Genomic DNA, 13581 nt, shown 5'->3' with positions numbered 1-13581 from the left:
GTGAAGCACTTGCATGTGAAGTCATGCCTGATTCATGTCCTAGGGATTCATGCCACAGGCTTCGATCATCAGACTCTATGTCTATTCTAAAAAAAATACCAAAAAAAACCAAAAGAAACCCCACAAAAAAACCCCCAAAAAACCCAACGCCCCCCCCCCCCCCAAAAAAAATAAAAAGGAAAAAAACCCATGCACTACATGAATCAAGGGAAACGAGGATGACACACTCAAAGCAGTGTCCAGGCAAAGGTAGTCCTGCCCCTGTTAAAAGCAGCATGCTCAGCCATAGACCTGTGCCCCCTCGGAGACCAGACACCGGCTTGTGCTGCCTGGGGCTATGCTCAAAAGCTCCTTCATACCTGTGGAAGTCTCCCTAGTTTCTTCAGCGAGTCCTTGTTTAGGCTGCATTCAGGCATTTAAAAGGATAAGGTTGTAAAACATGTCATAATACAGTGAAAAGGTAGAGTAAAAACTATCTTAAAATCATTGCCTTTTAAAATAAGTTTTGTTTGAACAAAGGGAAAGTAATGACAAGCTGTCTTCACTGATGGTAGGACGAACGACTTCAGCTAAAATCACATCTCCTTGGAGCATTTTTGCTGAGAACTACATGGGGTTATCATTATTGGAATGAATCTTTAAAGGTGTGTTTAAACTGACAGCATGGGTAGGGAAAGTTGGGAAGGAGACACCTTGTGTGTCATCCGGGTCGAAGCTCCTCTGCTTTGGGTCCTCTATCCCAGTCCTTTCTCCCCTTGCCGGAGCTGCAGCATGGGAATGAATTTAGTTTCTTTGCTGTTTTAGACATGACCTACACTGTTAACGAGAGCCGTGCTTGCACAGAAACGACAACTTTTGCTTCTGAAAGCTGATGGCCGGCATCCTCTCTGCCTAGACTTAAAAATAATTTATTTCTTAGTCTTCAGCTTTCCTACTGTGTGTGATTCCAGAAGTTCGCTGGCGGGGAGCGCGTACCGGCTCCCTGAGCTGCCAGGGAGCTGTCCAGCACCGCGGCGGCGCCGGCGGCGGCTGCGGCGGGGCCGGGGCGGCAGCCACGGGAGGGCCCCGGGATGGTCCCCAGCCCCCGCGCTGGCACCGCCGCTCCCGTGCGGAGCCGCACGGGGGTACCGGGCCATCTCCCCGGTGCCCTTAGCCCAGCTCCAAAGCGCCGGGCGCAGAGAGAAGCGCCCCTGCCGCCCTCCCGGCAGCGCGGGCTGAACGCCGGCCCTGCCCTCGGCCCGCCCCGCCGGGCGCCGGGAGCATCTCCCCGGTGCGGGGCAGCCGGGCCGGCGGGGCCGTGGAGAGCGGGGCCGGGCGCGACAGGCGGAGAGCGGGGCGGGGGAAGCGGGAGGAGGAGGAGGAGGAGGAGGAGGAAAGGGCTCCAAACAACACGTGATCCCCGCGGAGCAGCGAGGGAGCCGGGGGAGGGGAGAGCGGGGCGGGCGGCCGAGGCAGAGGAGGGCAGCAGCCACCGCCGTTGCCGCCGCCGCCGCTTTAAAGGCTCCCGGCGCGGCGCGGCAGCCGCGCTCCGGCCCGGCGCGGAGAGCCGCGGTGAGGGGCAGCGCCGCGGTCTGCGCCCGCCCCGGACCCGGACCCGGCCCCGGCCCCGGCCCCGGCGCGGCGGCTCCGCCGCTGCCTCCCGCCCGCCCAGGGGCACCCGCGGCCATGCGAGGCGGCCGCCCCCGCGCCCGCCCAGCTCGGCGCTGCCCGCCGCGGCTGCCCGCCGCTCCGCGCTGAGCCCGCCGCCGCCCCGCTCCCTGCCCGCGGCACCATGTCCCGCCGCAAGATCTCGTCAGAGTCCTTCAGCTCGCTGGGCTCGGACTGCCCGGAGACGAGCCCCGAGGAGGAGGGCGAGTGTCCCCTGTCCCGCCTCTGCTGGAACGGCAGCCGCAGCCCCCCCGGCCCCGCCGACACCCCCTCCGCCGCCGCGACCAGCGCCGGGGCGCGCCGCGCTCCGCGCCGCCGGCGGGTCAACCTGGACTCTCTGGGCGAGAGCATCCGCCGGCTGACGGCCCCCGCGGTGAGTGCCCCGCGCCCGACCCCGGCCCCGGCCCCCGCCGCGCCCGGCACGGCTCCGCCGCTGCCCCGTGGGGTCGGGTCCCTGGCGGGAAGGAGCCGGCGGTGCCCGCGCCTCCCTCCCGGGTGGTTCCGCGGGGTCGCTGGAGCCCTCTGCCTCTCCGTGCCAGCTCCGGCTGCCGGCTGCCAGTCCCCGCAAACCTGCGGGAGTACAGCTCCCGGCAGCCGGTGCTGGAAATCGGGTCGGGAGTCACGCTTAGGCGCAGCTGCCGCTTTGGCTGGGTATATAATTTCTGCCGAGTCCTTTTCTGAATGAAAACAAAGTCATAAAGTGCTTATCGCTGGTATAAGCAACATTTTTTTTTTTTAATATATGGAAAGTTTTATCTGTATGATGCATGGAGTACACATTGTTCCTGAACAATGAGGGAGTATGAACTTCTTACATTTGTAGGGCTTCTCTGTACTGAATAGGGTAAAGCAAAGTTCCGGCTATGTGCGTTAGGAGATATTTCAGCAACAGATTTCCCAGTGCCTCCTGGATGAGCAGACATTCCTGACAGATCATTTTCTTTAAAGTAGACTTTGAAATGTACGACTTAATGGCTGGATAGCTGCACCTCTATCTGAGAGACAGGGACCCAATTGTCCGCTATTAACATCAGGAATGAATTCAGGTACAGCCTGTAACATATGCCGGTATAATTTTGTAAGACTGAATCAGTGTCTCGGGAGTTCTTGTAGATTAGTGTAATAAAAGAAGGGTTTTATCCAGCCTTTTTGTTTTGATTGTGCTATGCTCCTGTACATACGTCTGTGATCATTGCTAAAATTTCCTCGTAAAGTTTCAGCTGCAACTGAATGCTTGTTTTGCCTCTGAGACAGTTCAGTGTATTAAAGCATAAAACATTAGTGGCAACAAGTAGTCTTAATCCGCAGGACAACTGTAACTGCTACTGTAGCATCAGATCATCTTTTTTTCATATTATTAGGCAGCTCTGGAAATTCCTTGATCCTCATCACCATCAACTCTCACTTTGCATTGGTTTTAATATACACTTTTCTGTTTGGAGTTTAAGTGCTGGACAGGAGTAAACGAGCTGTTTAATGGTAGAAGTTTTAGTGCATTAAATAGCTGATAGTCATCCAGTTGCAGTTAAGACTTTCCCATTGATTTTTTCCCTCTCCACTGGGAATCTGGTCTTGTAATGCTGATATTAATAGATGATATTTCAGGTGACCTGTCTTGTTTTAGTATATTAAGAAAAAAAAAAAAAGAGAAGCGATTTAATTTGATAGTAATGCAATGGTATAATTAGAGCATATGTTACCCCAAATATTCGAAGTATTCAGAAGTAGTTCAGTGCAGTATTTTGAGATAACCTTAGTATTTGTGTTTTCTAAGCTTTGATTGGTACCTCCTGTATTATGTTGCTATAAAAGAGAATTACAGTTTTACAGATAAGTTGTTGAATTTGCTTTCAAAATAAACACATTCCTTGAATTAAGACATGAATAAAACTGATAGGTCCAAGTCCTCTTTATTCCCTGCTTGCAGAGAAATTTTGCTGAAAAATGCAAAAATTTATCTAACTTGGTTTTGATGTCCCAAACAACAGCTTTCATGGTTTTCCTTGGGAGGTTATTATAGCAACCCTTGTTGCCAAAAAAAAAAGTTATTTTAAAATTTTAATGTGATGCACATGTGATTACTTAAAATTTCCCTTTTTATCTTGGCATCGTAACTAGAGCTTCATTTCCATCTTACACATTTTGGCATAAATTAATGTAATTAAGTCAAAGAACTCTTGTTGTCCTAGTCTTGGTTTAAGAAAAGAACCAGGTCCCCTGCCTTTTCATTTTTCATTTATAGAAACCACTGTTGAGATGTTTTGTTATTTTGGTTCTTTTTTACTGAGTCCTGTGGTACTGAATATATGCCTTCATGCAACAAGTCAAGTTGCCATATGTCTAATAATTTGGATCTGATTATTTTTTCACATCTACTGATATAAATCAGGAATAACTTTAATTAGAAATAAGAAAACCCACTTTGCCTATAAAATTGATTTAATAGGGCTCATTTATGTTGTTTGTTAAATTAGAAGGCAAGTCTGAAGGGAGCACTGACAGATGTTCTTACTAAGCAAAAAGCTCTAGTACTTTTTTATAGATGTAGATAGATCTTCATTCCATAATACTATAGATAGGGGTCTCTGTTAAGTATATAAACATATTTATGTACATACAGATGTATATACTATATATCTAGTCTGCAAGGTTTAATGTTGTCTCTTCAGACATGAATGCAGCATCTGTTTGTCCTCATCCCAACTTTCAAAGCTGAAGGGTGCTACAGGTTCCTGATGTTCTTACTCAGCTGTAGATTTTTGTGCTTTCCTTCAGCAATGACTAGGATTGAAGTACTCAGTAAAATACTGTTCCGTGTTTTTGCTGAAGAAGATTTCTGTGTGTTATTTAATACTATTGTACTATGTACAGTTCCCAGTGGTAGCAGGAGCCTACTGAGAGCTGCTCTGGGCATGTGGAGAGCCCTGAACAGAGCAGGGAGGAGCATCCAAGGGGCAAAAGAGTGTTGGACACCCAAGAGGAATGTCCATAGGGCAGAGTAGCAAGAAGGCTGTGCAAACAGGCTGCATCTTAGGAGTGGTAGTGCAAAAATATGTATTAAATGTGTCTCCTGTGCAATTCATTCATGAGTTAGTACAGCTGTACTGCCAATTGTACAAGATTTCTGTAGAATGAAATGCAGTAATGAAGCATTCGAGATATGTTACACTAAAATATAGCAAATACAAGTTACTGCATTTTTTATCACTTGTAATCTTGGTCGCAATTTTGGCTGAGTATGACTTTGCACTTTGCACAAACATTACTTTTCGGGGAACTGTGGGAAAATACCAAAAAGTGAACCTTGCTGTGTTGCAGCATTTAATCTACCCCATTCTCCTTGCTCCTGGAGAGCAACAGCTTCTAGCACTCCCCAGCAGACATGATATTCCACCTTTTCTCTTATATTGATTATTGGATATTTTTTTCCTGCAGTAGTTATACCAGAGGATGTAGGGACCTGATCCTCAATCAGCACAGGGACGTTTTATGTTCCTGTGGGTTTGTAAATGTTTCCCGTAACGCCTGGATGGGTGAAGGATTGCTACTGCTCATCTGGAATGTGCTCACTGCAAACCCTCTCTTTTTTGAGAACTAGAAGGATAGTAGAGCTCACCTCCCACCAAAACAGCTGTGTATTTTGGGGAGAAGTGTGTGGTGATGAGACCTCCATGCACATCCTGCCGTTGACACTCGTGATTAGGCTGTGCTGGGGAAGCAGGGTGCCCTGGGCAGGGAGGCAGGGCAGCAGCAATGCAAGGAGAGGCAGCTCTTCTGTCACAGCTGCACTCAGCAGACTGTGCATGCACTGAACATCTATCTCATCAGGTGGCTGCCCTGCTGCCTCCCCCAGTAGCAGTTTGCTGCATAGCCGAGTGCGCGGACGTCAGAAGGGTGGAAGCCCAGCCTGGTGCTACAGCCCGTGGGGTCGGGGAGCTGTGCTCAGCACCTGAGTGTGAAGATGAAGGTTGGTGGGACCAAACTCAGCTGCCCAGTGCAATAAACCCCAGGCTTTGCACACAGCTCTTGTGGCTCCATCGGCTCGTGAGATCCTGGCAGCAGCGCTCCCTGCATATCACCCCATGACTGTCTCTGCCCTCTCACAGCCTTTGATCTCTGTGATGTTCCCACAAGGCTGAGTAATTGTGAAGGCAGCTCCTATCCATTCTAACATCTTCCTAAATCATTTTCCTGACAGAACACAGATGTCCCTCTGTCCTCCTTCATCTGAACTGCTGTTGAATGGTCTTTGGTTATGCATTCTGATCAGAGAAATCTGGAGCCAGATCCAGCTGCTCTCAAAACAAACAGTTGCCCTTGTCACCAGGCTGGGTTCAGTTTGTTGGACATAAATAATAAAATGTTGGGAACTTAAGACGGACATTGATTTATGACCTTGTTTTTAAGAAGTAACTCGGTAATTATATGCACATCACAAGCAAATTTAACGATACATTCTTCTTTTGATTCCACTTTGTTATTGTGTTCCATTTTAAAGGATGAATTTGACACCCACAAAGACATTAATTTTGATTAATTCTAAGTTGAGAACATGATACTATATGCTATTCATTATCAAAATAGTGTATTTCTGCCCTTAAGAGCTCTGCTATAGGGGAATGGTGTCCTGGCACCAGTTGACATAGCTTGATTCTTTAAAAGTGCAGTTTAGTATGCTGCATTCTAGTTCCTCATAGCAATTTTCACATTTGCTCCAGTTCTGACTTGACTTGTATCCAATGCCAGGCTGAAAATAGAATCAAAATCAGGAAAACATAATTTGTCACTGATTTGAGAAGTCAAATACTCTGCTCCCATCTAAGAGACATAGGCTATCCCTAAAGGAGCTGAGAGTGACTGGGCATGCATTCAGAGGAGTCTGTGTACCCCTAAACACTGCACTGATCTTTCTGAAACACAAATTACAGCATTAACACAGCATTAAAATGACTAACACTTCCATTTGATTTTATTTTCTGAAAGGTCAGTTTACCACATTTCTTACAAAAGTGTTAAATGAAAATCACTTCTATATACTTTCCTGTTCATTTAGAATTATTTCTGCTATTCTTTAAAGGCACAGTTCAAAACATTATAAAGTAAGAACACTTTTTTTTTTCCTGTGTTATTTAGGAAGCTGCTACGGGCTGCTGCCAAATAGTTTGAATTTAAGAACTGTCTTTTTGAATACAGCCCTTTCCCTGCCAGTGGAAGAAAAGTGAATGTAAAGGCAGTCATTTATCTTAGTATGTAGGCTATGACTTATGTCACAGAGCTACTGTAACTTCAAATTACTTAATTGCAAGTGAATCCTCCAGTGAGCGGAGGTGGGGTTTTGGCAGAGAAGTTGCAGCGTAGCTGCTTATATCCAACGTGGCTTCATCATAAACCTCTGCCACTTAGTGTCCATGAATACTACTCCTTTTACTAGCTTTTTTCTTCTACTCCCTTAACAAGTTGCTGCCACTAGCAGGAGAGGTGATTGATTCTTGCATAAGATTTTGGGAAAATTTGTGCAAGTGTTTTGAGTTCCTAATGACTTACATGAGCACATCACGTATAGCTAAGCTCTGCTGCTGTAGAAATGGCTTCTGCCTGTCTTTCTGAATGAAATGAGGTAGGATAATAATGAAATGATACCTGTATCAGTGCTGTGATGAGCTTATTCACTTAGGAGCCCAGGCTGGGTGAGCTTTTTTACATGAGTAACATCCTTCTCAAGAATGCGGGTGTGAAGCATGAAAATGGTAAAGAAAGGCACATTCTATGGGAAACTTCTAATTTCAGCAGGCATACAGAAAGGTTTTTTGTTTTTTTTTTTAATATAATAAACCCAGACTTTTGCTGAATATCTTTCAACTTAACATAGACATAAGTCATTTATACAGAAGGTCACACAAGCAGTCTGTAGTCAATCAATCTGTTATTTCATCGCCTGAAATAGAGCTGTGATATCTTAAACAGGAACATTCAGGAAAATGTCATCAATATGAGCATCACGGTGGGTTTTAGTTGTTTGTCTTGTTCAGTAGCTTTACATCTCATGCAAAGAAAATTCAGCTTCAGCAAATAGAATGCGAAAACAATTATCTGCATCCAAGGGCCTGCAGCATTGCATTGACCTTGATGAAATTTTATTGAGTGTGAGTTTAAGTATTCGACATCCAATGCTTAGACCAATCATAGTAATATTGGCTTTCTTAATGTTTGTGCAGTTCCAGGCTGAGCCTTAACTTCCCTACAGTGCTGGAGAAAACGTGTCTCAGAAACATTCATAGGTTGCAGGCATTTTTGCTGCTGGGAAGTAGTGAGCATATCCCTGCTGGGGAATAGGCTTGTCCATGGGCAGATCTGACCCACTGCCTGACAGCAGAGTGTGGCAGGACTAGTGTAATCCCACAAAACTGATCTAAATTGCTTTGCACTTCTCTGCCTCTCCCCTGGCCAGAGTGTGCAGGTGGAAATAGAGTAAGATGTAAGGGAAATGAGAATGTCATGATCATTAATACATGCCCCTACGAAAGCAGTGAGCCCTCCTGGCCGCATCAAAAGGAGCATGAATATCCTTCATTTGAAACTGTTTGAGCAGAGCCAGTTACCACCTCACAGCAGTTGGTCGTACTCTGATAAAATGCATAATGTTAATACAGAGCAAAACCTTCTCTTGCCTTCTACCTCTTGTGCTACTGTTAAGGGCTGATATGAAGCGCTTTCAGTAAAAGAAAATGTTCCATCTTGTATCCAGCTTCTTTCTACATGTCTGTTTCTCAACTCTCAAACTAAGTTTCAGAATGAAGATGAAAAACATCTGTGGTTTGTCCCTAGGTTTCAAAAGGATAAATACCTGTGCAGAGCTGCATATGAGATTAGGTCCAGTTACACTGGGGAAATTGGTTCTTATATCTCAACAGAAAAAAAATCCTTGAAAAGGACTGACATATAAAGCTTTTCATTTCCTATCAGTCTGCTGGAGTAGCACTGTTGATTTTATGTAGTAGATGCCAGTTGCATTAAAAGGTGAACAGGTAGCATTCGCAATAGATCATCTATTGTATTCTTACCTACTGAACACGTTCTCTCTGCGGCACAGAACAGTTCTTCTGTTTGTTCCAGACCAGGCTGAAATTCAGCGATTAACAAAGTGATCACAGCTGGTGTTATAAGGGATAGCACCCTGAGATATTTATCCTTCACTGTCAAGGAGTTAGGCTAGATGATCTAATAGGCAATTGCCATCCGTAATGTGTGTGATTCTTCTAGCTGAAAGGCAGCTGGGGATGCAGAACGTGCAGTTTCTAAACATTATTTAGCTCTGCTTTATTTCTTCACGGTGTTTGCATGGTTGCCATGAAATATTATTGGGTAAAATTCACTAATCTTAATGTTATTTATTAGATTAAGGCAATTGTCTGATGTGCACAAGTGTTTCTCTGTGAAGAGGACCCCAGTTTGTATGAAGTGAGGAGCAGAATGGTCTCAGGTTTATCTGCCAGCAGCACTGAGCTCGGGCGCTGCACCCTCGCATGGTCCCGTCTGGATCCTCGGGAGCTGTTGCTTGTTTTGCCTCCAGCTCTCAGTCACCCTGGCCTGGATCCCCAGACAGTCCACTCCTGGGGATTATGCATCTTCCTCTCTTGATACCAAATCAGCTGCTGGTCATGGAGGTCTGCAAGCAGGGGATGCTTTTATCTAAAGTACAAATGTCTGGAATTGGGAAGCTGGTCTTCATGAAGAAAATAGACTTTTAGCTCAAATAGAAGCAGTTGAAAAATGCACCTTAAAATGTTCAGAATCCAGGGAGCAAACCTATATTTTTTTCCTGATTACATTATCAAAAACACTATTAAACCTATAAAGATTTTTTTTTTAAATGTCAAATGATTGCTTATGTTGTGACTCTGTTTCTCCATTTCTGATTTCCTTCTGTTCCTTTTCATTCCATTCTTCAGCTATTGAGAACGGGGCAGGGAGGGCTGATGGCTGTGCAGGACCTGCTAGGGAGTCTTCTTCCTTTCTGCATCATCAGAACATTGCTGGATGCCAAAGGAACCTTCCTTTTCTTTTTCAGTTCTGCTTTTCCCTAGCTGCAGCAATTTCAATGCTTATCTCTCCACTCCTGGCACTTGGGAATGTTGATAAATGTTTGTCTTCAGCTGGAGCCTTGATTCTTTGTTTGCAACCTCTTTAATTCAATATTTTGCTGACCAGAAGGACAGGGAGGGAACAGTTTTTCACTGCTTACGTGATCATGGGGTAAATATTAAAAATATCCAGACTGAAAATGACTGTTTTGCCATTTATCTTCTTTTGGATGGGCCAGATGCATACCTGCTCGTGTGTTTTTAGAGAGCTGCAATCACCTTAAGCACAAAGACTTGACTAAAATTGGTTTTGAAATATGAAAAAGGAAATGTTTTTCATTAATGAATTATCACCAGCAATGGATCTGGCAATTTAAATTGTACACATCTGCCGAGTTTGTGATTGAACACCTGAAATTTGAAGCATTTAAAACTTGCAGTGTCACAGTGCAGATTTGGCTGAGGTCCACAGTCTCTCCTGCGTGCAGGGGTGTGGGTTCCTCTGGGAAGGAGTTCACAGCTCCCCAGGGCACAGCAGTGTGGGGGAGCCCCCTGACCCTATGCACATACTTGAAGAAATTCTGATAGAAGCAAAGTGGTTTCTAGCAGAGCCTGTTATGCTCTTCAGTGCTTCAACTTCCACGTTTAAAATTTTAAGCACTCAAGTTTTTAACAGCATGACTGCTGAAGCCCTTCTGAAGCTCAGCTAGGAGCCACTTAGCTTTTCCAAGGAAAACTCTGAAACTTTGTTAGGGTTAAGGAGGAACTGTCTGTGTACCTGGATGTTCTCTTTTCAGCATTCTATACGGCAGCCCCTTTCTTCCCTGATTCCATCTAGGTATCTTAGGATGCAAAAGGAATGGCATGGAGAATTTGAAACTGCATTTATGTAAATTTAGACTGAGTCATCTGGGATACCGTGTGCAGTTCTGTCACCTCAGTGTGGGGTTTGTCTGTCCTTACTAAAACATTTTAAGATGTCGAAGTCTGTAGCAATCACTCAATGTCTCTTCTAGACAAAAGAAAGAAATGGGTATTTATAAAGACTGAGTCCTCAGGCACATATTAGATGCCAACCAGAGGATGAAATGAATCACTGTGGGTGCCTGCAGTTGGGCAGATGAGCCCTACCATTTATTTCCAAAGGTGTCACAATCAAATGAAAGACATTTCAGAGGCAACAGAAAATGCTTAGAGAATAGGCTAAACTCTCTGTCCTCTGAGAAGATTGGAAAGTTTATGTTTGATTGACTTGAGAAAGACATTTGTAAGAAGGGATGCAGTTAAAGTGGAAGCTCTTTCCTCTTTCCCCTGAAAACTGAGACAGTGAAGCTGCAAGAAGAGAAAACTGAACTCAGAAAAACTAAAAAACCACACAGTTTAAATTAGAATCCTTTCTCAAAAGAAGTTGTGTGAATTTAAAAGCCAGGAATATTTCAAGTTCATTTAGACAAATGTCTTCATAAAGATTTTCTCCAGTTAGTCATAAAAGGAGTTTTGAGGAAGTATTACTCCTCTACCTTCAGGACTTGAGCCAGGTTTGCACTACTGGAGAGCAGGATGAGATCAAGCAGGAAGGGCACTTTTCTCTAGAAGTGCATTTTGTAAACAGTGGTGGCTGGCAGAGCAGCAGTGGCTGTCGCGGCAGGGCTGCCCCTGCTGGGATTGCTGCCTGTGGTGCCAAAAAGCTGGGTGCTGTGGTCAGAGAGCAGTGAGGTGCCAGGAGGAAGAGCTGTCATAGATAGTGAGCAGGCTGTACACATTAGGGAGGATGGACAGATCTTTCCAGAGGCCCTGCAGAAAGAAGAGCCCGAGTTCCATGTCAAAAGGAAGGAGAGAAAAATAGAGAGGAGCTTTGAGTCAAGGGTGGAAACTCTGGAGATGGAGAAGGCTGGAGGTCGGTGACTGCTGACAGCGTAACTGAGGCCCCTGTTCCACCTGTGATTCATCAGGTATGGAGAAGGTAAAATTCCCTGTGAAGATGTGGGAGAGATGGCCTCCCTGCCTTTGGATGGGACAGCAGATCCAGCAGAGCCTCAACCCTTAGAAGCTTCCAGAGAGGAGGGCTGTAGGTATGGGAAGCTCTCTGCTGAGGAGACAGAAGTCCTCGAGTGCCAGCCTGCCGTGCTGTCACAGCAGCTTTGCTGCTTGCCAAGAGCTCGCACATCAGCGTTGCAAAGAGGCTGCCAAAGCTTGTTTGTCTCCTGGACTGTGACCACTGCTGCTCATCCATGTGGGCACCAGTGATGCAGCCAGGGGAGACCTTGAGTGTGCCAGGAGTGACTCCAGGGCTCTGAGTGCGAGGGGGAAGGGTGCAGGTGCCCAGCTGGGGTCTCCTCAATCCTGCTGCTTGGGGGAAGGCTCTGGCTGGTGCAGGCACATCTAGAAGGCAGTCTGTAGCTGTGGTGGTGGTGTTGCTGTGGTCTCCGTGGCAGGGCTGTGATCTCCATGGACATGGGGTGTGCTCTGAGGAGCAAGGACTGCTGAGCAAGAATCTGACAGAGTGAGCTGAGGTCGTCTCTAATTGGCTGCACCTTGTGAAGGGGCTTTAAATGATGCTTATTGGGGAAGGGGGTTCATTCTCTGAAGAAAAGGGTGAGCAGAAAGATGCAGTCTACAGCTAAACTGGGCAGGGTGTGTAGGGAAGATGGAGCCAGGCTTTCCATGGGGGAAGAAGGATGAGAAGCAAAAAAGCTGAAAGATGGGAGTTTAAAATCTGAATTATGGCCAGAAATGAGATATCATGAGGGTGTTCAGATGTTGGCACAGGTTTCCCAGAGAGCTTGTGGGATTATCATACTTGAAGACACTTACAATCTTGTCTGAAGAATGACCTGAGCAACCAGTTATAGCAAATTACTTTGAGTAGGATGTTGGTCTAGAGACCCTCACGTGTTCTTTCAAACCTGTATGACTCATTGATTCAGTAAGTTTTTACAAATTATTCTGACATGTCAGGGTTAGCCATGGCCTGATGTCTGAATTCAGAGGTATTTTAGGGAAGTTTCCTATTCTCTGCCATGCGAGAGATCAGTCTGAGTATCTCTAGTGTTCCCTCATACCTTATATATCATCATTCCATGTGGAGCTTGGATGTGATCTGGTATGGCAGTCCTTGGATTAATTTACAGTTAGGAATAACAATAATTTGTTTTACTTTGATTTGTCCTTAGGCACTGAACTGACGTGACTATTCCTCTTGTGATGCATACAAATATTAGTTAATCATCATAATCAAAAGGAATTGTTGACATCTAATTGTTTAGGTAGTAGTCACTGCCTCACATTTACATTAAATCCTTGAATTTTAAGTAGACATGAAGCTTTACAATCTCTTCAGTAAATAAGTGGCACTGAGCATCTAAATGGCATTACAGTGGAGGAGGTGTATGGTTAAACGATGTCTTTTACGTCCTTGAGTGGTGTAAGTCTGCTTCTGGGAGAGGTCATGTGTGCCATGCTGCTAGGAGAAGGTTTAGCTATTTTGCCTTCATCCAGTCTTGTTACTGGATACAGAAAAGAGGTGGAAATGTTTTCCTGTTCATTCTCTGTCTCATGGGCAATGCATTATCAGTAGTGGAAGAAGTAATGCATCAAACTGCCCTTGTAGGCAGCTGCAAACAGGTGTCATATCTCTTCTCACTGTTTTGTTTAGACATGGCCCTGGTTACAGAATTACATTTGTAGCAAAATGACATTCACCAGTGATGAAATACAGCAAACTGAGAAGGTGAGCATAGTGACTCTTATACACTGCACAGCAACATGCCGTAATAATTCTGGTTAAAGACGAAGAAAGACTTTGGATCAGTTTTCATTCTGCACCTGAGCACATTATATTGAGCTCTGTTTA

The 13581-nt window shown here is 45.4% G+C and overlaps 1 protein-coding gene across 1 annotated transcript in view; it reads left to right on the top strand.

The window, feature by feature from the left end:
- Positions 1-1771: 1771 nt before the first annotated feature.
- GUCY1A2 (guanylate cyclase 1 soluble subunit alpha 2) overlaps positions 1772-13581 on the top strand; it is a 133035-nt gene continuing 121225 nt past the window's right edge. The window contains exon 1 of the mRNA XM_062514629.1: positions 1772-2020. Within this exon, the coding sequence (XP_062370613.1) occupies positions 1772-2020 (249 nt within the window). The remainder of the gene's footprint in view (positions 2021-13581) is intronic.

This window comes from Cinclus cinclus, chromosome 2 (genome assembly GCF_963662255.1).
Source record: "Cinclus cinclus chromosome 2, bCinCin1.1, whole genome shotgun sequence".
NCBI lineage: Eukaryota > Metazoa > Chordata > Aves > Passeriformes > Cinclidae > Cinclus > Cinclus cinclus.
Note: the sequence above shows the minus strand (reverse complement) of the source record. Positions and strands in the feature narration are given on the sequence as shown.